Consider the following 24,143-nt stretch of genomic DNA (forward strand, 5'->3'; position numbering starts at 1 on the left):
AGACCGCCAGCCACTCGCTCCATGGATGTAGCCCCATGATGCACCGCCTCGCACTCGTCGTCAACGCTCGCTGCATGGATTGCACGGCCAACGACCACCAGTAAACGACATTGAAATGGATGTAACAAAATACATCGCCAGTAGTAGCAAAAAAAACCGACAGTTGCAACAAAGAAAGGTCGCCGCCGTCGCGAGTTGTAGCTCCGCTACCATGGATGTAGCAAAATCCCTCACCGGTAGTAGCAAAAACAGACAATGGTTCGAGCAAAAAAGCCGCCATCGATCGTGGGGTCACAGCTCCGCCATGATGGATGTAGCAAAAACGTTTGCCGGTGGTAGCAAAATCCGACGACTCTTGCAGCAAATATGTCGCCACCGTTGCAGGGGTCACAGCTCCGTCGTGATAGATGTAGCAAAAGCATGAGTTGTAGTAGCAAAAACGGACAGCGATTGTAGCAAATTGTGATGCCGGTCGAAGCATGCAGCAAAATGTTGATGCCCGTTATTTCCCTGGAGCAGTGCCGCCACATCCTCGCCGCCTCGCGGTCACCACACTCGCCATCCATGGTCGCAACTCTCATTGACACTGGTTGCAGCTCCTAGGCTGGCCGCCTCCATGTTGGTCGTGGGGTCGTAGCTCTTGCTGTCACCGGCGGCAGCGTTCAGAGGGTGCTGGTCAGCGGCGGGGCGAGGGAGCGCGGCCGCGCGAGCTCACCTGGCAAGTGGTGGTTCGTCGGGGAGTGAGAAGAAAAAAAGGAGATTTGGGACGGGCGCACCAGGAGCGTACGCTTTGCTTCGATCCAACGCGTCGGACGTTCGGGCGCGGTGTGAAAACGTTAGGTTTTGGGATAAATTAATAGGGGTCTGACTATATCTCATCTAGATGTGAGATAATATCTCACATCTAACATAACATTACCTTCTGTAAGTAATAACTAAACGATCTCTTATATTGTTTGTTTGTCGGAAAATTATACATCGTGACTTGTGGCGGGGCGCAACAAGCTGCGATTTTTCTTCTCGCACTGTGGCATTTTGTGTGTGCCGTGTACCACTACTACATGCATGTGTGGTTGTCCAGCTACAGTGAGCAGTGTGCTACAACGCTGAGTAGACTAGTTTGCCTAATTTACCTTTCGCTACGATAGCACATCAGCTATTTTTTTTCTGCTTACTTGTTAGGCATTACTACAGTGAGCAGTGTCCCTTTTCTTTTTCTTTTGTGATTGTACCTATATAGGTCTAGCTTTTCTCATTTTGGTTGTCAACATCTCCCACGAAAAACATAGATATAGTAAGGCCTATTTCTACAAACACCTCACACAGAAAACAAATTGAATTAAAATGGGAAAAAATGCTAAACAACAAAATGTTAGTAAATTCTCCGCATAAAAATGTTAGTATTTAAATACAAAAAAAATATTTTTGCAAACTTTATAAAAGCATTTGTAAATTTAAAAAAAAGTCGTGAAACCTCAAATGTCCGTGAAACTGAAAAAAGCTCACAAATTAATTGCTCATCACTTGTTTAAAAAAGATGTTCACCATGCGTTTAAAATTGTATAACACTGTTTTCAAAAAAAATCACATAGTATTAAAACAATGTCCGCTACGCATTTAACATATGTGTAGGTCGAGTTGCAAGTCAATGGTGGAGTTGCAACTAGCATGAAACACACTACGATCCTAGTTGTGAGTCAAGGACAGACTTGCAACTTGGACAACTACACAAAACTACGATACCATTTACGCGTCGAGGGTGGACTTGCAACTAGGACAACAACAAAAAACAAGACCAGTACGAATCGAGCGTGGACTTGCAACTGAGATGAAAACACATGAGCTCAGTTGCGATACGGGAGTGCATGCTACCTCTTGAGATTGCGTTGTATTTCCCCGAAGAGGAAGGGATGATGCAGCAGAGTAGCGTAAGTATTTCCCTCAGTTTTTGAGAACCAATGTATCAATCCAGTAGAAGGTCACGCTCAAGTCCCTCGTACCTGCACAAAACGATAGCTACTCGCACCAACGCGATTAGGGGTTGTCAATCCCTTCGCGGTCACTTACGAGAGTGAGATCTGATAGATATGATATTTTTGGTATTTTTGGTATAGAGATGCAGAGTAAAAAGTAAAAGCAAAGTAAAAAAGCAAAGCAATATTAAAGTGATGGAGATTAATATGATGAGAATAGACCCGGGGGCCATAGGTTTCACTAGTGGCTTCTCTCAAGAGCATAAGTATTCTACGGTGGGTGAACAAATTACTGTTGAGCAATTGACAGAATTGAGCATAGTTATGAGAATATCTAGGCATGATCATGTATATAGGCATCACGTCCGTGACAAGTAGACCGAAACGATTCTGCATCTACTACTATTACTCCACTCATCGATCGCTATCCAGCATGCATCTAGAGTATTAAGTTAAAAACAGAGTAACGCCTTAAGCAAGATGACACGATGTAGAGAGATAAATTCATGCAATATGAAATAAACCCCATCTTGTTATCCTCGATGGCAACGATACAATACGTGCCTTGCTGCCCCTTCTGTCATTGGGAAAGGACACCGCAAGATCGAACCCAAAGCTAAGCACTTCTCCCATGGCAAGAACTACCAATCTAGTTGGCCAAACCAAACGGATAATTCGAAGAGACTTGCAAAGATAACCAATCGTACATAAAAGAATTCAAAAAAGATTCAAATATTATTCATAGATAGACTTGATCATAAACCAACAATTCATCGGTCTCAACAAACACACCGCAAAAAGAGATTACACCGAATAGATCTCCACAAGAGAGGGGGAGAACTTTGTATTGAGATCCAAAAAGAGAGAAGAAGCCATCTAGCTACTAACTATGGACCCGAAGGTCTAAGGTAAACTACTCAAACTTCATCGGAGGGGCTATGATGATGTAGAAGCCCTCCGTGATGACGGCCCTCTCCGACGGAGCTCCTGAACAGGCCCCAAGATGGGATCTCATGGATACAGAAAGTTGCGGCGGTGGAATTAGGTTTTTGGCTCCCCTTCTGATTGTTTTGGGGTACATAGGTATATATAGGAGGAAGGAGTACGTCGGTGGAGCACCGAGGGGGGCATGAGGCAGGGGCGTGCCCTAGGGGGGCGCGTCCCCCCACCCTCGTGACCGCCTCTCTGATGCCTTGGCATAGGGTCCAAGTCTCCTGGATCACGTTCGGTGAGAAAATCACGTTCCCGAAGGTTTCATTCCGTTTGGACTCCGTTTGATATTCCGTTTCTTCGAAACACTAAAATAGGCAAAAAAAAAATAGCAATTCTGGGCTGGGCCTCCGGTTAATAGGTTAGTCCCAAAAATAATATAAAAGTGGAAAATAAAGCCCAATATAGTCCAAAACAGTAGATAATATAGCATGGAGCAATCAAAAATTATAGATACGTTGGAGACGTATCAGGCATCCCCAAGCTTAATTCTTGCTCGTCCTCGAGTAGGTAAATGATAAAAAGAGAATTTTTTATGCGGAGTGCTACTTGGCATAATTTCAATGCAAATCTTCTTAATTGTGGTATGAATATTCAGATTAGGAAGATTCAAGACAAAAGTTCATATTGACATAAAGAATAGTAATACTTCAAGCAAACCAACAAAGCAATTATGTTTTCTCAAAGTAACATGGCCAAAGAAAGTTTATCCCTACAAAATCATATAGTTTAGTCATACTCCATTTTCGTCACACAAGAATGCTCTCATCATGCACAACCCCGATGACAAGCCAAGCAATTTTTTCATACCTTAATAATTTCAAACTCATAAACTTTCACGCAATACATGAGCGTGAGCCATGGATATAGCACTATGGGTGGAATAGAATGATGGGGGTTATTGGAGAAGACAAAAAAAGGAGAAAGTCTCACATCAACGAGGCTAATTAATGGGCTATGGAGATGCCCATCAATTGATGTTAATGCAAGGAGTAGGGATTGCCATGCAACGGATGCACTAGAGCTATAAATGTATGAAAGCTCAACAAAAGAAACTAAGTGGGTGTGCATCCAACTTGCTTGCTCACAAAGACCTAGGGCACTTAAGGAGGCCCATTGCTGGAATATACAAGCCAAGTTCTATAATGAAAAATTCCCACTAGTATATGAAAGTGATAACTCAAGAGACTCTCTATATGAAGAACATGGTGCTACTTTGAAGCACAAGTGTGGAAAAAAGGAATAGTAGCATTGCCCCTCTTTTTTTTGGGCCTCCTTTTTCTTTGCCCTTTCTCTTTTTTTGGGACAATGCTCTATTGAATGATGATCATCACACTTTTATTTATTTACAACTCAATGATTACAACTCGATACTAGAACAAAGTATGACTCTATATGGATGCCTCCGGCGGTGTATCGGGATATGCAATGAATCAAGAGTGACAAGTATGAAAAAATTATGAACGGTGGCTTTGCCACAAATACTATGTCAACTACATGATCATGCTAAGCAATATGACAATGATGAATGTGTCATGATAAACTGGATGGTGGAAAGTTGCATGGCAATATAGCTCGGAATGGCTATGGAAATGCCATAATAGGTAGGTATGGTGGCTGTTTTGAGGAAGATATAAGGAGGTTTATGTGTGAAAGAGCGTATTATATCACGGGGTTTGGATGCACCGGCGAAGTTTGCACCAACTCTCGATGTGAGAAAGGGCAATGCACTGTACCGTAGAGGCTAGCAATGATGGAAGGGTGAGAGTGCGTATAATCCATGGACTCAACATTAGTCATAAATAACTCATACACTTATTGCAAAAATCTACAAGCCATCAAAAACCAAAGTATTATGTGCATGCTCCTAGGGGGATAGATTGGTAGGAAAAGATCATCGCTCATCCCCGACCGCCACTCATAAGGAGGACAATCAAATAACACCTCATGTTTCAAATTTGTTGCATAACGTTTACCATATGTGCATGCTACGGGACTTGCAAACTTTAACTCAAGCACTTCTCAAATTCACAATTACTCTACTAGCATGACTTTGATATTATTACCTCCATATCTCAAAACAATTATCAAGCATCCAACTTTTCTTATTATTCAACACACTCAAAAGAAAGTTTTACAAATCTTGCATACCAAGCATGTTATTATTAAGCAAATTACCATGCTATTAAGACTCTCAAAATAATTTAAGTGAAGCATGAGAGATCAATATTTTCTTCAAAACAAATCCACCACCGTGCTCAAAAAAATCTAAGTGAAGCACATAGAGCAAAATTATAATGCTCAAAGATATAAGTGAAGCACATAGAGCAAAACTACTTAGCTCAAAAGATATAAGTGAAGCACATAGATTATTCAATCAAATTTTAATTCATGTATGGCTCTCTCAAAAGGTATGTACAGCAAGGATGATTGTGGCATACTAAAACACAAAGACAAAATAATACAAGACGCTCCAAGCAAAACACATATCATGTTGGTGAATAAAAATATGGCTCCAAATAAATTACCGATGGAAGTGGACGAAAGAGGGGGTGCCTTCCGGGGCATCCCCAAGCTTTAACTTTTTGGTCTCCTTGGATTATTTTGGGGGTGCCATGGGCATCCCCAAGCTTAGTCTCTTGCCACTCCTTGTTCCATAATCCATCAAAAGAATTCACCCAAAACTTGAAAACTTCACAACACAAAACTTAAAGTAGAAAACTCGTGAGTTCCGTTAGCGAAAGAAAACAGAAGACCACTTCAAGGTACTGTAATGAACTCATTATTTATTTATATTGGTGTTAAACCTACTTTATTCCAACTTCTCTATGGATTATAAACTATTTTACTAACCATAGATTCATCAAAATAAGAACAACACACGAAAAATAGAATCTGTCAAAAACAGAACGGTCTGTAGTAATCTGTAGCTAGCGCAAGATCTAGAACCCCAAAAATTCTAAAATAAATTTCTGGACGTGAGGGATTTATCTATTAATCATCTGAAAAAATAATTAACTAAATATCACTCTTCAAATAAAAATTACAGCAGTTCTCGTGAGCGCTAAAGTTTCTGTTTTTTACAGCAAGTTCAACAAGACTTTCCCCAAGTCTTCCCAACGGTTCTACTTGGCTCAAACACTAATTAAACACAAAAAAACACAACCAAAACAGAGGCTAAATAAATTATTTATTACTAAACATGAGCAAAAAGAAAGGAATAAAAATAAAATTGGGTTGCCTCCCAACAAGCGCTATCGTTTAACGCCCCTAGCTAGGCATAAAAGCGAGGATAGATCTAGGTATTGCCATCTTTGGTAGGCAATCCATAAGTGGCTCTCATGATAGTTTCATATGGCAATTTTATTTTCTTTCTTGAAAAGTGTTCCATGCCCTTTTTTAATGGAAATTGAAATCTAATATTCCCTTCCTTCATATCAATAATCGCACCAACCGTTCTAAGGAAAGGTCTACCAAGAATAATAGGGCAAGAAGGATTGTAATCTATATCAAGAACAATGAAATCTACGGGCACATAATTCCTATTTGCAACAATAAGAACATCGTTAATCCTTCCCATAGGTTTCTTAATAGTAGAATCCGCAAGATGCAAGTTTAGAGAGCAATCATCAAAATTACGGAAATCTAGCAAATCACACAAAGTCTTGGGAATAGTAGAGACACTAGCACCCAAATCACACAAAGCATAAAACTCATGATCTTTAATTTTAATTTTAATAGTTGGTTCCCACTCATCATAGAGTTTTCTAGGGATAGAAACTTTCAACTCAAGTTTTTCTTCATAAGATTGCATCAAGGCATCAACAATATGTTCGGTGAAGGCTTTATGTTGACTATAAGCATGTGGAGAATTTAGCATGGATTGCAACAAGGAAATACAATCAATTGAAGAACAACTTTCGTAATTAAATTCCTTGAAATCCAAAATAGTGGGTTTAGCAACATCTAGATTTTTATTTCTTTCAATCCCACTTTCATCAATTTCATCATAAAGATCTAAATACTTCAAATTTTTAGAATGCCTTCTAGGTAAAGGAAGATCATATTTAGTTTCATCAAGATTCATATTGCAAAACAAAGATTTAATAGGGGACACATCAATAACTTTTAGATCTTCATCTTGATTTTCATAGGAATTCGGTTTAGCAGCCATCTTATTGACTAAGGTGGCTTGCATATCCGAAATTTCAGCAGTCATCTTCTCTAGACGAGCAATTTGGGATCTTATACCATCAAATTCTTTAGACATATCATCAAGCTCTTTATTCATATAACTCATAAAACCTTTTTGTTCCTTAAGCTCGTTTCTAAAGAAATTATTATGCTCAAATTACAAACCATAAATTTCCTAACGTTGTTTTTGATCTCCTCTAACCTTTTAAGGTGAAGATCACCGAATCTTGGTTGAGCCATCGTGACAAACAAGCAATCCAACACACGGGCAAACAAAAAGGCAAGCGGAAAAGAGAGGGAGGATAGAGAGGGAGAGGGCGAATAAAACGGCAAGGGTGAAGTGGGGGAGAGAAAAACGAGAGGCAAATGGCAAATAATGTAATGCGAGAGATAGGGATTGTGATGGGTACTTGGTATGTTGACTTTTTGCGTAGACTCCCGGCAACGGCGCCAGAAATCCTTCTTGCTACCTCTTGAGCTTGCGTTGGATTTTCCCGAAGAGGAATGGATGATGCAGCAGAGTAGCGTAAGTATTTCCCTCAGTTTTTGAGAACCAATGTATCAATCTAGTAGGAGGCCATGCTCAAGTCCCTCGTACCTGCACAAAACGATAGCTACTCGCACCAACGCGATTAGGGGTTGTCAATCCCTTCACGGTCACTTACGAGAGTGAGATCTGATAGATATGATATTTTTGGTATTTTTGGTATAGAGATGCAGAGTAAAAAGTAAAAGCAAAGTAAAAAATAAAGCAATATTAAAGTGATGGAGATTAATATGATGAGAATAGACCCGGGGGCCATAGGTTTCACTAGTGGCTTCTCTCAAGAGCATAAGTATTCTACGGTGGGTGAACAAATTACTGTTGAGCAATTGACAGAATTGAGCATAGTTATGAGAATATCTAGGCATGATCATGTATATAGGCATCACGTCCGTGACAAGTAGACCGAAACGAATCTGCATCTACTACTATTACTCCACTCATCGACCGCTATCCAGCATGCATCTAGAGTATTAAGTTAAAAACAGAGTAACGCTTTAAGCAAGATGACATGATGTAGAGAGATAAATTCATGCAATATGAAATAAACCCCATCTTGTTATCCTCGATGGCAACGATACAATACGTGCCTTGCTGCCCCTTCTGTCACTGGGAAAGGACACCGCAAGATCGAACCCAAAGCTAAGCACTTCTCCCATGGCAAGAACTACCAATCTAGTTGGCCAAACCAAACGGATAATTCGAAGAGACTTGCAAAGATAACCAATCATACATAAAGAATTCAAAGAAGATTCAAATATTATTCATAGATAGACTTGATCATAAACCAACAATTCATCGGTCTCAACAAACACACCGCAAAAAGAAGATTACATCGAATAGATCTCCACAAGAGGGGGAGAACTTTGTATTGAGATCCAAAAAGAGAGAAGAAGTCATCTAGCTACTAACTATGGACCCGAAGGTCTGAGGTAAACTACTCACACTTCATCGGAGGGGCTATGATGATGTAGAAGCCCTTTGTGATGACGGCCCTCTCCGGCGGAGCTCCGGAACAGGCCCCAAGATGGGATCTCGTGGATACAGAAAGTTGCAGCGGTGAAATTAGGTTTTTGGCTCCCCTTCTGATCGTTTGGGGGTACGTAGGTATATATAGGAGGAAGGAGTACGTTGGTGGAGCGCCGAGGGGCCCACGAGGCAGGGGCGCGCCCTAGGGGGGCGCCCCCCACCCTCGTGACCGCCTCTCTGATGCCTTGGCGTAGGGTCCAAGTCTCCTGGATCATGTTCGGTGAGAAAATCACGTTCCTGAAGGTTTCATTCCGTTTGGATTCCGTTTGATATTCTGTTTCTTCAAAACACTGAAATAGGCAAAAAAAAGCAATTCTGGGCTGGGCCTCCGGTTAATAGGTTAGTCCCAAAAATAATATAAAAGTGGAAAATAAAGCCCAATATAGTCCAAAACAGTAGATAATATAGCATGGAGCAATCAAAAATTATAGATACATTGGAGACATATTAGTGCACTTGCAACTAGGACAACTACGAGCTCATTTGTGACCCGATGATAAACATGCAACTGGGACAACTACAAAACTATGAGTTTAGTTGCGAGTCGATGGTCGGCTTGCAACTAGGGCCCCGACAAAACACACACACCCTTAGTTGTTGAGTCGATGGTCAGCCTGCAAATGAGGGGCCCTCGACAAAACACACGCGCCCTTGGTTGTTGAGTCGATGGACCCGTAGAAAGACACTCCCCTCCCCTCCCCCAGTCGCGAGTCGATGGTTGGCTTGCAGTTGGGAGCCTTAGACAAACACGCACATCCTTAGTTGTGAATTGATGGTTGACATGCAACTAGGGACCTCGACAAACACACAAATGCACCTAGTTGCGAGTCAAAAGTCAGCTTGCAACTGGGGCCGTGATAAACACACACAGACACACACACAAGTTGCGAGTTGGATGGTCGGCTTGCAACTGGGGGCCCCGACAAACAAACACACACCTTGTTGCGAGTCGACAATAGTCTTGCAACTGGGGCCCGGACAAACACACACACCCCTAGTTGTGAATCGATGGTTGACTTGCAACTGGGGACCCTCGACAAACCCACACACACCCCTAGTTGCGAGTCAACTGTCGGCTTGCAACTGGGGGCACGGATAAGTACACACACCCCTAGTTTCGAGTTGATGGTCGTTTGCACCTTGGGGCCACAACAAAACACACACACCATTAGTTGTGAGTAGATGGTCGACATGCAGTTGGGGATCCTCTACAAACACACACACTCTTAGTTGCGAGTCGATAGTGGACATGCAGCTGTGGACCCTCAACCAACACATACACCCCTAGTTGCCAGTCGATGGTCGGCTTGCAACTGGAGACCCTCAACAAACACACACACCTAGTCGCGAGTCGATGATCGACGTGCAACTGGGGACTCTACACAACCACACAAAAGTACCCTTAGTTGCAAGTCGATGCTCGACCTGCAGCTGGGGGCACCGACAACACACACACCACCTAGTTGCAAGTCGATGGTTGACATGCAACTGGGGACCCTTGACAAATACACACACCCCTAGTTGTGAGTCGATGATCGGCTTGCAACTGGGGTCCCAACAAACGCGCGCGCGCGCACACACACACACACACTTAGTTGCGAGTCGATGATTGACATGCAACTCCAGACCCAAACAAACTCACACATCCTTATTCATAATTTTTTTAAATGTAAATTCAAATAAGTGTTCACAAATTAAAATTTTGTGAATTTTAGTAAGTGGTCACACACTTCGAAAAATGTTCATGTACTTAAAATATCATGAATTTGGAAAATGGGAAAAAATTAAAAAGGAGAATAACAACAAAAAGGAAAAAAGCAGCTCAAATAAATGGGACAGATGAAGGGAGACAAAGTGCCCAAATAGAGAATGAGTGAGAGCATAAGCTAACACCAGATCCTTTGTATATGGTGTCCGTTAAGTCTTCCTATTGTCCACGATCCAGAAAATACAAGCAACGATCCTCAAAAGAAAAATAACCCATGATAGCAGGCTGGCAAGAAAAATGGAAGAAGGGACCAACGAACCAACGATAAGCGGCTGCATGTGACAAACAAACGGCCGACCAAAAGCTGCCTGAGATTTACATACAGGACGGACAGAGACTTGAGACACGTCCGAGATAAACAAAACGATTAACGGCCCGCCAATATCGGCGTACTAGACCGGCGAGACAAATACGACGCAGGATAACCACAAGATCAACGCCGATCCAACGGTGGAAGATTTAGATATGAGATAATTATTTTACATCTAGATATAAAATAGTAAACCCGAATTAATAGGACTACATTAAAGTGTTCCTATTTCGTATAGGATAAGACCTGGTGTCCGACACGGTGTGTGTCAGCCCCAGCCCGCGTGGCCCGTCCCCTCTTATTAAAGCCCGCCCCTTTTGTCTCTCCGGCTCTCACGTCCAAACCCATTGTTTACTGGCGTCCACAAATAATAGTGGTTCTCTTCGGCAGGTGCTAGGCGGCTCCCCCTTGCGCCCAAGGCAATCCTGATCCGCCTCCAAGGTGTCCCGTCCCCCTCGCGATTTCTTCTAGTATCTGGTAAGGAAGCCCTAGCTCCTCGCGACTGTTGTTGGTATTTGCTGCTGTTGCTGAACAATCGAATCGAAATTGAATACGAACAGAATCAGATCTCTCTGCGTCCAGATCCATCTCAGTTTACCACTTCCTTGCATTACTTGTGGTAAGTCGAGATCCATCCATGGAAGAACTGATGAAGGAAGCACACGCCCTGTTCTGCGGTGGCTGGGGTGTAAAAGAGTCTCAGGTTTTCATGAGCACGCTCCAACATCTATTAACGGCGGCGACCCAGACCGACGACCCTGACGCCGCAAAGACGAGGTGCTGGGCGACTCCCCAGCGCTGGCTACTCACGCTAGACACGACTTCGCTGCGCGCCGCGCTGTGGAACCCCTCGACCAAGAAGAAGGTCGACCTCCCATCAATGGACAAGGACTTGCCCCAGAACTGCAAGTGCCTGCTGTCGCGCGAGCCCGATTCTCGGGCGGGCTGCGTGGTGCTGGTCGTCGACGACGACGAGCCAGTGATCTGGTTCTGCCGCGTCGGAGGCGCGCAGTGGAGCAGGCATGAGTACGACATCACCGTCGAAAAGCCACGGGGTTCTCATGCCGTCGTCCTGCTGAAAGACGAAGATGAACTCGCGCGCTTCTCTCGTGACGGAGAAACAGTGCCATCGGTATTCGTCCTGGAGAAACACAACTGGACAGGAGTAAGAGTATCGTCGAGTAGTGGTAATCCCGGCGGCAGCCGTTCGGAGAGGCTCCAGATACGGAGCATCGCCGCCGTCGACGGCAGGTTCTACTTCGACGTGTCCGCCTCGAAGCTCGGCGTCCTCGACTTCCTCCCGGGCCCGGTGTTCACCACGCTCGACACGGAGCGACTACGAGTCGAGCGGAGCTGCTGGGAGCTGGCCTTCTCCCACCTGGTGGAATCCCGAGGGAGGCTCTACCTGCTGGCTATGACCGGGAGTGCTCTGTCCAGCATGGAACTCTACGAGATGGATTTCTCCAAGCTCGCGTGGTCACCGGTGGATCGCGTCTACGATCAGGTCTTCTTCCTGGGCAGGCTGCGTTTCACGGCGTCGTGCTCTGCGTGGGAGCTTGGTCTGACGCGGGCGAGGCTTGCCTGCTCTGCGAAAATGCTCCCATCCGTGCTCCGTGGTACGTGGCGCTCATCCAACGATCGCACGCTGCTGCCCTTTTTTTTGATTAAAAACCCCAGCAATTAAACAAAACCGGTCGGTCGTGTCTTTTAATTAAACACAGGAAAAGACCAGCCGCTCGTTTCGTCTCCTCTCTTATCCACTCACTTTCCCCACAGGCAAAGCAGTAGCTCCTCCACGGCCGGCGAACACAGCGATGTTGATCTGCTTGCTTGTCGGAGCGGGAGGGTTTGCTCCATGCTCGTCCCATCGCGACGCTCGTGAGCGAACTGCGCACCAACCCTGCGGCCACGACGTCCCTCGCCCCGCGCGGCGCTCGTAGGCGAGCTGCGCGCCGTTCCTGAGGCCGCAGCCTCCGTCGCCCGGCGCGGCGCTCGGCGGTGAGCTGCGCGCCGTTCCTGAGGCCGCAGCCTCCGTCGCTCGGCGCTTCGCTCGTTGTCGATCTGCGCGCCGTTCCTGAGGTTGCAGCCTCCTGTCGCCGGGCGCGGCGCTCGTCGGCGAGCTGCGCGCCGTTCCTTCTCGGCGGTCACCTTCGTGGCCCTGTTTGTCGCGTTTGTCGCGCCCCAGCTACTGAGCTTCGTCCAGCACGTACCATAACATGGCTGCGAAGACTTGCCGTGGTTGAAGGTACGTCGTCCAATTACTGAAGTATATGACCGCTGTTCTTCTAATTTCTGAATCAAATGCTATTTTTGTCCGTGTGAGGTCGGTGAGATGCAAGCAACTATGCTTTTGGACAAGAACTGTGCTTTTGGTCTGACTTGATTAAGCTACGCATGTCAATGAACTAATATACATACGCCTTCTTAAATCTATGCTTTTGGACAGCAAGTATGCATTGGTCTCACTTAATTAAGTAGTGCATTCGATCAATATGCACGGACTCCCCATAAATCCAATAATATATTACAAGTTTTTAGTAAAGTAGAAAAAAAACATGAGTCTTTGATAACGATGACAGATTAAGTTGGCTTCTGTTGTTGGAAGAAGACTTGATTTTGACATGTCATTGTACCAACGGATGGCTGCAGTGGGGCATTTAATGCTGGGTGTCTTATCATCATACCAATGGGGTGCTGTAGTGAGGCATTCGGAGTTGGGTGTCCTGTCATCGTACCAACGGATGGCTGCAGTGAGGCATTTGGAGCTTGGTTCATCGTACCAATGGACGACTGCAGTGAGGCATTCAGAGCTGGGTGTCCTCTCATTGTACCAATGGTTGGTTGCAGCGAGAAATTTGGAGCTGGGTGTCCTCTCATCGTACCAAGAGACGGCAATAGTGAGGCATCCAGAGCTGAGTTGCATTGTTCTGAATAGGTATACATGTGATTTGTCGGAACTCCCAAATGACCCTGTGAGTAGTAGTACCAAAGGTTAGTGTCCATAAATCTTTAAAACGATAAAACTAAAATCTGAGTGTAGGTAGCTTATACCATTAAGCTATTGTAATGTTGCAATTCAGCTGGCAATCTTTGGTCTTGTCCATACATCGCCATAGGATTTAGGATTGGGTTGTACTGTGGTAGATATGCAGGCATTTGATTCGTAAAAACCTCCGAATGACCCTATAAAACATGGTGTGATAAATCTTGTATAACTTAAGTTTTTATGTCAGATCAAGTGTGAATTTATTTATACCATTGAGGTGCCATGAGGTTGCAGTGCTACAGGATTATCTACTTTCCTTTTCCTCTTTGATTTTGCTTTCTCTAAGCCACCAATAGGTCTACTTGCTCCTTGAATAGTCTTCTCCTTCAACTTGATACCTTTTGGCTTAGCAAGCCCCTTATTTTGTTTTGAACTTGTACATGAGTTAATGTTTGGTTCTGCAAATATATATTTAAATAAAATTCAAGTTTGATAACATTATAAAACTACACACCCATATTAGCGGGTCTACTTGATCCTCGAACAGTCTTGTTTTTAACCTTGTTACCTGTTGGATTGGCAAATCCCTCATTTTGTTCTGAACTTGTAGACGAGTTAATGTTCGGGTCTGCAACTATAAAAGCAAACATAGGTTAGTTTGATGAGATCATAAAACTAAACTTACAGACCTTGTGCCAAGGGAGTTACATATATCTGGATGTCTGTTTGATCCTCGAGCCGTCTTCTCCTTGACCTTCATTCCTTTTGGCTTGGTAGGCCTCTCATTTTGTTTTGAACTTGTAGTCGTGATATTGTTTGAGTCTCCAACTATAAAAGTAAATATAAATTTAAGCTTGATGAGAGCATAAAACTGAATGTACATACCTTGTGAACAAACAGAGTTACCTGTATCCGGATCAGATCTATGTTTTAGACATTTCTCCACCTCTTCTGCTAATTTCTCTGCATAATTAGCAGCCATCAAGTATGACTCTTCAGACTCTGCGGCTCGAGCAGCTATTTGGATAAACATTCTGCACAACTCTTTATAGCGTTTTGTCAGTATTGTTTTGCGGTCTTCATGCAGGTTGCAGTTGCTTGTTATATCCAAAACTTTTGCATCAATTGTCCATCTTTTCAAGATGTACTGTTGAGGGATGTGCTTGATATTATTAATGTCAAGTACCTTCAAGGAATGAGAGCAAAGAATTCCAGCAAATTCAAACTTCTTGCAACTGCAATTGACCTTTTCTTCTTTTGGAAAAAATTTAACAACATGATCACGCTCTGTACCATGAAATTTTACTTTGTAAACCTTCTCCTCGGTGTCACTGTCATCACAAAGGAATGTATCATAGTTTAAGGTCCGAAGCACTTGTTCCTGAAACATCTTGAATATTGGTGGAGTATATGTAGTTGATGCTTGCCTTAACATATAGCTTTCTGCCTTCAGCTTAGGAGTACTTTGTGTTGCTTTGAAGTCACATCTCACCTCTTCAAATCTTTTATCTACAACTAGACGTTCGAAATGCTCAAAAAAAGTAAGCATGGCATACTTAGAACTAATGTAACGTTTTAGTTCGTTGTTTGTGCTTTCACTCCTTTGGGTACTGCTCATGTGTGCAGAGAAAGTATTCCTGCCATATACTAGGGCCAAATGCTCCCTTTTCTCAAATAACCTTTGGAGCCATGCATTGTCCCGGAATCCATACTTGTCAAGCATTTCATTCCATGCACTTATAAATTCATCTTCCTCCTCAATATCATAGATACAATGCTGAAAATCAGCATTGAACTTCTTGTAATCTGTAACAACTCCACCAAGATGTTTGATAGCATTTTGATTCATATGCCACACACAAAGTCTATGGTGAGAGTGAGGCAGGACTGAACGGATCGCCTTAGCCATTGCCGCATCTTCGTCAGTCAGAATTGTATGTGGATGCTTTCCAGACATTACTGTTAAAAATGTTCTAAAAAGCCAAGCAAAACTTTCTGATGTTTCATCATAGAGAAGTGCAGCACCAAACACAATTGTTTTCTTGTGATTATTTACACCAACAATTAAACCAAACGGACGGCCGTCGTCTAGTTTCCTGTATGTGGTGTCAAAACATATGACATCACCAAATAATGCATAGTCTGAGACCATTTTGGAGTCCGTCCAAAATATATTAGTTATCAAATCATCCTCATCAACTTGAATTGAATAAAAAAACTTGACATCTTCTGAAACCTTCTTCTCCATATATTCTAACACTCCACCGGTGTCACCCACCTTTGCTTTTAGTGTTCTCTTTGAGTACAAACGATTTTTCATGTTTGTGCTTATAAAGCCAAGGTTTTCAGGTCCACATGCCTCTTTCGTCATTAGATCAATAGTTGCTTTATTTGAAATGCCCACTGACTTTGCGACCTCAGCATTGGCTAGTTGAGCTTCAGTTACTTTCCTGTGTGATCTTAAGTATTGCGACATATTTTCAGTAGCAAGACTATGGTTGTGGGCTTCCTTAAATTCGTATACATAATAAATCCCATTATTAAGACTTATCTTCATACGTGCATCACAACCACATCGTGTCTCAGGCCTACTATAACTGAATTTCTCCTCTCTTTTATCTTCCGCACGAACTCCTATTAGTTCAAGTATTTTTCTTAGTCCCATCTAAAAATGCATATGACCAGAACAAGTTAGAACTAGTCCATACCTTGACGAGAACATGTGAACGTCCGTTGTTGTATTGTACTAGAATTTTTTACTTTATGTTGATTGCCTCTTCGGATGCTAAAACCCATGGAATAAGCATACTTGTTATAGAAGGAATAAGCTTCTTCTTCAGATAAAAACCGCATGCCAAGCTTTGGCACCCCTTTTTCAATTTGCTCTGTTGCATTGCTAGCTGTAGTTTCTTCGAATCCCTGTTTAAATTAGTAGTCACTTTAGCAATTGGTTCAAATACAAGGAAAAGGAGAAGAAACATGTCCGTGTTGTAAATCAACAAATAACCTTGCTATGTCTATTTATTTTGATTTCACGATGGAATGAAAAGGAGTAGGCATTCCCAACTAATCAGAGGTATGTCTTTGCCCCTTGAGCCATTACATTTCTCTTATATGTCTTTTCCCCTTGAGCCATTACATTTCTCTTATATGTCCAGCATCACTGTCAGTTTTCATTTATATATACCCATCAGTAATACAACTTTGTATTGTGTAATCTGTGCAAGACATATTGTTAACTGAATATTACGCACAGGGAGTACGAAATATTCGCTTCTGTTGTATAGGTTTATTTTGCTATGCCCTACCAGTGACAACAATCACAAAAACCTGAAAGCCATAGATCCGTAAATTGCAGGACTGGGAGAAGACATTGGATCAGAGAGAGGGAAGAACGCAATGGAAGACATAGCTTACATTTGGGGGATCTGATTCCTCATTGGTCCCGGCAAGAATTGGTGAAGACGCCATCAAGTTCCTCGTATCCCTCTGTTGGATCTATATTTGTAGATAGATTTGATGGAGGTGTATGATGTGGTCTGTTTGGAGTAACTGTGTACGGGAAAAGTTCACCACCAATGTTTTGGCGCGCAAGAGTGATTTATTTCCCTCCAAATCTCTATTCTGTTGCGTTAATTACGATGGCTGAAAAAAGTCTTAGAGCGGACGGTTTAATTAAAAGACGCGGCTGGCCGGTTTTGTTTAATTGCTGGGGTTTTTAATCGAAAAAAGGCAATAGCATGTGATCGTTGGATGAGCGCCACGTACCACGGAGCACGGATGGAAGCATTTTCGCGGAGCAGGCAAGCCTCGCGCGTCTGACGCAGGGCGATGTCTATTACCTCGGACCGGACGAGCTGCTCAACGTTTTCTACGCTCTTGACACACGTGAAGGTGCTTCCACTGCTTATATGGGACCGATCTGCCGGCCCCGCTGCAGGTCATACACGATGTGCTCACCACAGCTGCTGCTGGTTTCGCCATCAGCAGTGATACAAGTCTGTGTTGAACGTGTGGAGATGGTTGGCTGTAATAACAAGAAATTTAGTTCACTAGCACTCCCTTCGTTCCAAATTACTCGTCACAGAAATGGATGTATTTAGAACTAAAATACATTCAGATACATTTATTTTTGCGACGAGTAATTCGGAACGGAGGGAGTACTTGTGAATTATTCGATTCGAATGTATCAGCATAATTTTTGTGATAAATCAGTTTATGATCTTAATTAAGATTGATTGTTGGATTACAAAAATTAATTTTATTCTGAGTTTTTTATTATCAGGTTCTATCTAAGGGGTTTACGATCATTGTAGAAATCCCATTCTTTTGAAATCTGATCATTATGTTTATTTATGCTTTTTGACTGCCAGATAACAAATCAACAACATCAATCATTTTAAATATTTTGAAATCTGATCGTTGCAATACAGTATAGACACGCTCTTCTACAATCTAACAACTATATTTTGCAATCAGCAAAAGTTTGGCATTACATTTTTTTATCGCATGAACCATATGAATTCCATGATCAGCTTTTCATTTGACATGGAACTATCATCAATCAACAGGTGCATCCTTTTTTCCAGAAATCAAATAGAGCAACAACCATCTCCAGAATGAACAATGGTCCCCAAATATCAAACTATAAGCATGGCAAGAAACCTTGTGCGTATGTGATATAGGCACGCAGCAAGAGGAATGTATCTATCTTTGTATCTTCAAGATGGAGTAAGATCGAACACAGAGAATGTGGCATGATGTTGTACGAAAAAAAGGTACATATACATACATAGTAGTATGAGCTACAACCGTACAAGTAACTTGTGGGTAAAACAATACAAAATACTAACCTGTGTTAGCCATTGGAGGGTGATAAAATCTAATGCATGGGAGAAGCCAACACAAACCCAACAGTACCAAGCTCAAATTCATCATCCTCGAGCAATCGCATTCATTTGGAATATTAGCATAAAGCAATCAGAAATACACCATGTTCTATAGCACAATTGCTGCAGAAGCATAATTACAAGTTTAAGTACATATCCTTCTTTTTATAAAAAAGAGGTGAAAAGGGCATAGTTACAGTAAGTGAACTCTGCACTTTGTGAAAGAATAATGAACCAGAGCAGGAAATGACAGGGGCAGACAAGTGTTGCGCGCCAAATATATGATGACACGCAATGTATCTGTTAAATACGAAATAAGTTGCTTACAATTTAAGGACAACGAACTGAATATATTGCATTAGCAAAACAGAGCACGGTAGTGTAATGTGTGTACTGTACTTGTAAGATCAGTCACTAATCTGATTCTAATCTGCTAGGAGTTTTGGCTACAACATCATATTGTAAGGTAAAAAGAGAGCTCTAAAGACGTTGTACAATCAGCCTTAAACAATCTCCCTTAGCACTGAAATCGGAAACACACACACCAACTTGTTTGATCTTGGTTTTTCTTATTTGGTCTTGATGGCTGCTAATTGTTCTTGCCCATCATAAGCCGATTATTCTTCATTTTACTGCATTGACATCTCATTGGCAGTTTTATCAACTGATCGTTTTGTAAACCTTGGTCCTTGCTCATGAACTGATTTGACCTATTTTAGAGTTAACAATATAAATATTTTAAATGGGGATGATAAATTGGTGAAGGTAAAGTATTTTATTTATTTGATAACAGACAATTATATTGAGCAGCAGACCATCGCAAACCATTATACTAAGTATCATAAAACCCCTTCTCTTAAAGTTTTATTAAGAATACTATTAGCCAAGAAGCATCTGGTCATGAAATGCAAATTAGCAACAAGTGCTTATCATAAGGACAACAGAAGAAGCATACACAAAGAAAGAAAAAACAGCTCCATGCTTTTGAAATTTGACAAAATAGGTTGGCTTTTCTAGTTCTCGTAAGTTCACAAGAGAGAACAAAAATATATGTAATCAAACGGATCATCACTTCAATATATCTGGGAAGTGAACTTTCAAAAAAAAACTGGGAAGTTCATTCTTACCCATCTTGAGAAATGTTAGATTAATGTTCACTATATTAGGAGAAAAACCTGCAATGCATAATCTCAATTATATCAGTATGGCTCTTGTTTATTATCATGTAATTTACATAATCTATCCAACTAAATGTTCATTTCTGTGACATTGTAAGATTAGCAGGGATAGTTATTGATAAATTTTACAAAAACTAAGAGACATAATTAGGTTTATAATATGAAAAGTGAAAAAAAAATCTTATCTCTTTCTGAAAGAATAAATTAAAAAAGATGAGCCAGCAAAAGATATTGATTTTGCTTTACAACTTGAACACCACAAAAGGGAACATCTTACAGAAGTTTGTAAACCACCTAAAAATGCTTGTTGTTGTACTGCTCTCATAAAAACACTTCATGTCTGCATTTACATGTTTAACTTTAGAAGATCAGTGTAAAAGGAACATTATAAAATCAAAATGCACTATGCATCACCACAGCAGAAGGAGGATGCCTGCAGCCCAACAACATTTATGTTATTTGCTTGGTCATATATGTCATAAGTTAACTGTGCAAAACTTTATAGTCGAATCTGGTCCATCTTAGAACCCACATGACCAGTTGAAAATGTGCGGTAATGATACACTTACCTCAAGCATTCAACACCAACAGGTAGCATCACCTAGCCCTTTGTCCTAAATTTTAGCTAAGTTGAAGTCCCGCAATGACCAGGTTTATCATTGGTGCCTCCCACTAAGTGTTACACAAATTGAATTTGTAAATATCTAGAAATTATAAGCTCAAGATTGATTTTTTTGGCTAACAATACACTGATATTATGGCACCTATTTATTTATTTTGTCAAAAGTAGCAGTTTCCCTTATCGGAGTTACACCGTATCATGGGCAACCTAAAGGCAAGGATGTACCTGAGATGTTAGAATGAATCCTTTTTCGTAGTTGATAGTTCTGGTCATTTTTCGGTGTAAATCATACAGACACATATTGAGTTGATAGTCTTCTAGCTGATCGGTCTCCTGAAATCTTGCACAAAATTCAACTTTATCTAAGAATTCTTGTAGAGTAATATCTTATGAAATTCCTTGGATCCAAAAGTTTATAAGGGTGTACCTTGAAAGCAGAGCTTCGGAGCATCCGTTGATTGAGCATAACTATAGAAGAAGTCAGTTGTCCATAGGCATCTTTGCCTCCAATTAGCGAGATGTAAACCAGAAGCAGTTGCATGACAATAAAGTACATAACACGAGTCCTCTGAACCATAAAATAGGATGCCTTCCCTCTGCTCGCCTCCAAGTAGCAAAAGATTAAACTGCAAATAGGAAAAGGCAATCTTCCATAGGATGTCTTGTTGTATTGAAATACAAATAAGAGCGTCTGTCTCTGAAATAAAAGCCCGAGAAAACTGCCCTCCCGAGTCGCCCCCGCGAGGCGACCGGGAGGCGCCCCCAAATCCCCGCCGGCAGGCTTCCCGTCTCCCGTCCCTTCCCTCGCCGCCGCCACAGGGCGCGACCGGGCGAAGCCCGGCCGGCGGCGGCGGCGGCGGGGCCCCCTTTGCCTCCTCGTGCAGCAGTTCTTCGCGGGCGGACGTGGCTACTCCGAGGTGTGGTGCGGCGGCGACGGGGCACCACAGCACGGCGCACGCCGGCGGTTCGAGGCGGCGGCAGATCGGCCGCACGGTAGGCTGTCGATGGCGGCGCATCGGCGACCTCGCTTCCCCGCGGCAGGAGGTCTCGCAATCTGGTGCGTCGCGGCCGCCAAGGACGGCGGCGGCGTGACCGGATCGGTTCGCGGCGGCGCGGCCGGATCTATGCCCATGCGTGGGCCTTGATCGCTGGTCTGCCGTCGGCACGATGGTGGGTGCGACTCATCGGCAGCTGGGCAGATCCACGGGATTCTACCCTTGTCTGGTCCTTGACAGCGCGGGCAACTCCGGGGGAAATCCTAGATCTCTTTGGGATCGAACGATGGCGGCGCTTTTGCGTCGTAGTCCCTCTATAGGGCATTGTTTTGGAGTTTGCTCCGGTTGAAGGGACCAGCGACGTCGGCGGCGCACGTCTGGTGGAGCAACTGCCGATGAAAATCGCGCCGACTACGGTCATGGCGGACGATGGCGGCGTCTTAGATGTCGTTCCCTTGTCGAGGCATCGTCATTGCAGTCTGCGTCATCAGGTTCGGGATGCTCCGAGGGAAACCCTAGATCTGGGTCTTCCGGATCAGACGATGATGGCGTTTTATCGCTTTCCCTCCTAGGGGCATCGTTTTGGAGTAAGTGCTGGCTAGGGGGATGGTGGAGCGGTGCTTCATCTCACACATTGATGGCGGCGGATATCGGCGGCATGGCGCTGTGGAGGCTCGGCGTCCGATGCACGGAGATGGACTCGCGCAGGAGGAGGTTGCTGTCCGGCGTCATGGTGACGTCGATGGCAGAGTGGCCAGACAGGGTAGAAGCCTCAATATGATCTGAAGACGGGCCTGTGGAAGATGGCGGCGACGACACACGAGTGCGTCTGCCCGGATTGTGTCCCAGACCCGGTATGTGGCTCGGCTGGGGCTTCCGAATGAGTTTCGGCTTCTGGCTTTTGATGTTAGGCTTAGGTGAGTGGTTTGGGTAGTGGCCCAACTAGCACCCCTTCATCATTTTGAATAGGAGTAGTGGCATATGCTGCCAAGATGATGGATTCAGGCACATTGTTGTAATACTTTGTAAGGTCCTTGAGAATAACCAATAAAGTGGCCGTATGCATCTTCCAGATGCAGAGGCCGGGGGTCATCCTCCTTTTTAAAAAAAAATAAGAGCCTCGGTATATCAGCATCATGCACCTGCAGTATCAAAACTAAAAGTTAGCCCATACATACAGACGGACGGCCATCATCCTTGGCCAAGGTGAAGCCTTCCTAAGCAGAACAACGACACAGGTTACACATTCATTTTGATTGTATTAACGGTAGCAAAATTAATAGAGAACTCGTATAAGACACTCAGAAGAATCTCGAGTGAACAATTGTAGAATACAAAATGAATCAAGGACCAACACATTATTTATTTATTAAAATTCAGTCTTATGCATAGATAGAAATTAAAAATTGATAGCAAGAACTAAAAGGATAATTTATAATTTTTGCAGTACTTAGAACACCTCAAAAATGAGAATATAGGAGGTAAATGAGAAGTTTAAAGCAAGATCACAACCAGAATTAGATTATGGTGGAATCAACATAATGTGAAATGTGAAACATTGTTAGCATGACAGTTTTACGTACTGTCCTTAATTCTTCTTTTGCCCACCAATTAACCAATGCTAGTACATGTTCATCTAATCCATACAAACAATTAAGAATAGCTATCACCTAACAAACACTATATTATATACGGGTGCATGTTAATAATGGTAATACCGACCAGCAGCGTCATCACATGTCTTTGCGATCCTCAGGAGAGCAAATTATCAAATATGTGCAGTGCAACATGTGAACATACGTTGCAGAATTAGGATAGTAAATACTGTACAAACTAAGATCGAACCTGTAGAAGTCCCCATCCTCTCGTCCTACGATTCCAGATCGAACAGACCATGGCATCCAACCCTGTTCTAGATCGACTCTTCTTCCCATTCTCCAGTCCTCATCCTCTCATATTATTGAGTCCCCACCTGGCTAGGTGTGGAGAGAGCGAGATAAGGGGGAGCGGCGCTCCTTGAGGTTCCTTCAGCGGCGGCGCTGTCAGGGCGGCTGTTTCCTCCAGGTCGCTTGGACGGGAGGTTTCGAGAGGGGACGAACAGATGTGCAGGGGAGAGAAGATTGGCTAGATCGAGAGGAAGGGGCCGAGCGATGATGGTGGCGGCGCAACCTCTGCGTCGGCGAGAAAGAGAAGAGATGGGAGTGGGAACTGAACGAGAGAGAGGAGAGGTCGGGGTGGAATCAGGAATGGGAGGAAATGCTCGATGACCGTCCATCCCAGATCGGACGTTCCATCGTACAGGCAAACGAGAGGGCCTCGATTTTGCTTCCAGACAGAGCAGCTGCCCTCAGGACAGTCGGCCCAAAGCAGCCCACGAGCGAAAGGAGGCGCATCTGACGGTCAGAATCCATTCAAACATAAAATCTGACGGCTAAAATCGACGAGGATGGGAGAGAGCTCGGTTTAGGCTTGGTTTTAATAATAACTAGACCAGGCCGGCGCGCGTTGCTGCGCCCGTCCACTATTTCAGAAAAATTATAGAAATCTGCAAAAGTGTTGGGAGCATGAAACATGTTGCCCTCGCAAATATACGGGAAACATGTTTTAGTACAATGATATTGCTATATATAGCTTGAAACGGCTGGTAATGAGAACATAGACCATA

At 43.2% G+C, this 24,143-nt stretch overlaps 3 protein-coding genes and 1 long non-coding RNA gene across 17 annotated transcripts; 1 reads left to right on the forward strand and 3 right to left on the reverse strand.

Moving 5' to 3' along the window:
• Positions 1–11,170: 11,170 nt before the first annotated feature.
• LOC119283248 lies at positions 11,171–17,363 on the forward strand. Its single transcript, XM_037562925.1, has 4 exons — positions 11,171–11,285; positions 11,369–12,424; positions 12,585–13,053; positions 17,153–17,363. The coding sequence occupies exons 2-3, from the start codon at positions 11,446–11,448 to the stop codon at positions 12,746–12,748; spliced, it is 1,143 nt and encodes a 380-aa protein (XP_037418822.1). The 5' UTR covers positions 11,171–11,285; positions 11,369–11,445; the 3' UTR covers positions 12,749–13,053; positions 17,153–17,363.
• On the reverse strand, positions 13,267–15,703 carry LOC119354114 (protein FAR1-RELATED SEQUENCE 5-like). The gene is made up of 6 exons (XM_037620821.1): positions 14,701–15,703; positions 14,503–14,622; positions 14,363–14,428; positions 14,065–14,252; positions 13,860–13,991; positions 13,267–13,778 (listed from the first exon to the last, which is right to left on the reverse strand). Exons 1-6 carry the CDS (start codon positions 15,701–15,703, stop codon positions 13,389–13,391), a joined length of 1,899 nt encoding a protein of 632 aa, XP_037476718.1. The 3' UTR covers positions 13,267–13,388.
• LOC119283357 lies at positions 16,282–17,323 on the reverse strand. Its single transcript, XR_005139041.1, has 3 exons — positions 17,212–17,323; positions 16,503–16,713; positions 16,282–16,428 (listed from the first exon to the last, which is right to left on the reverse strand). It is a non-coding gene; the product is annotated as an uncharacterized LOC119283357 (long non-coding RNA).
• Positions 17,364–17,385: 22 nt separating the features above from the next.
• On the reverse strand, positions 17,386–23,696 carry LOC119283264. Of its 14 annotated transcripts, none has more exons than XR_005139040.1 (6): positions 23,324–23,696; positions 20,911–21,109; positions 20,709–20,823; positions 19,811–19,858; positions 18,648–18,806; positions 17,386–17,821 (listed from the first exon to the last, which is right to left on the reverse strand). XR_005139040.1 is itself a non-coding variant. In XM_037562928.1 (4 exons), exons 1-4 carry the CDS (start codon positions 23,410–23,412, stop codon positions 19,313–19,315), a joined length of 477 nt encoding a protein of 158 aa, XP_037418825.1. In that variant the 5' UTR covers positions 23,413–23,696; the 3' UTR covers positions 18,814–19,312. The 14 variants fall into 14 exon arrangements, 4 of the variants coding, with proteins under 4 accessions (XP_037418825.1, XP_037418826.1, XP_037418823.1 ...); XR_005139035.1 differs by having other exon boundaries at positions 20,156–20,823; XR_005139032.1 differs by having other exon boundaries at positions 20,139–20,823.
• Between the last annotated feature and the right edge of the window lie 447 nt (positions 23,697–24,143).

Source organism: Triticum dicoccoides, chromosome 1A (genome assembly GCF_002162155.2).
Source record: "Triticum dicoccoides isolate Atlit2015 ecotype Zavitan chromosome 1A, WEW_v2.0, whole genome shotgun sequence".
Classification (NCBI taxonomy): domain Eukaryota; kingdom Viridiplantae; phylum Streptophyta; class Magnoliopsida; order Poales; family Poaceae; genus Triticum; species Triticum dicoccoides.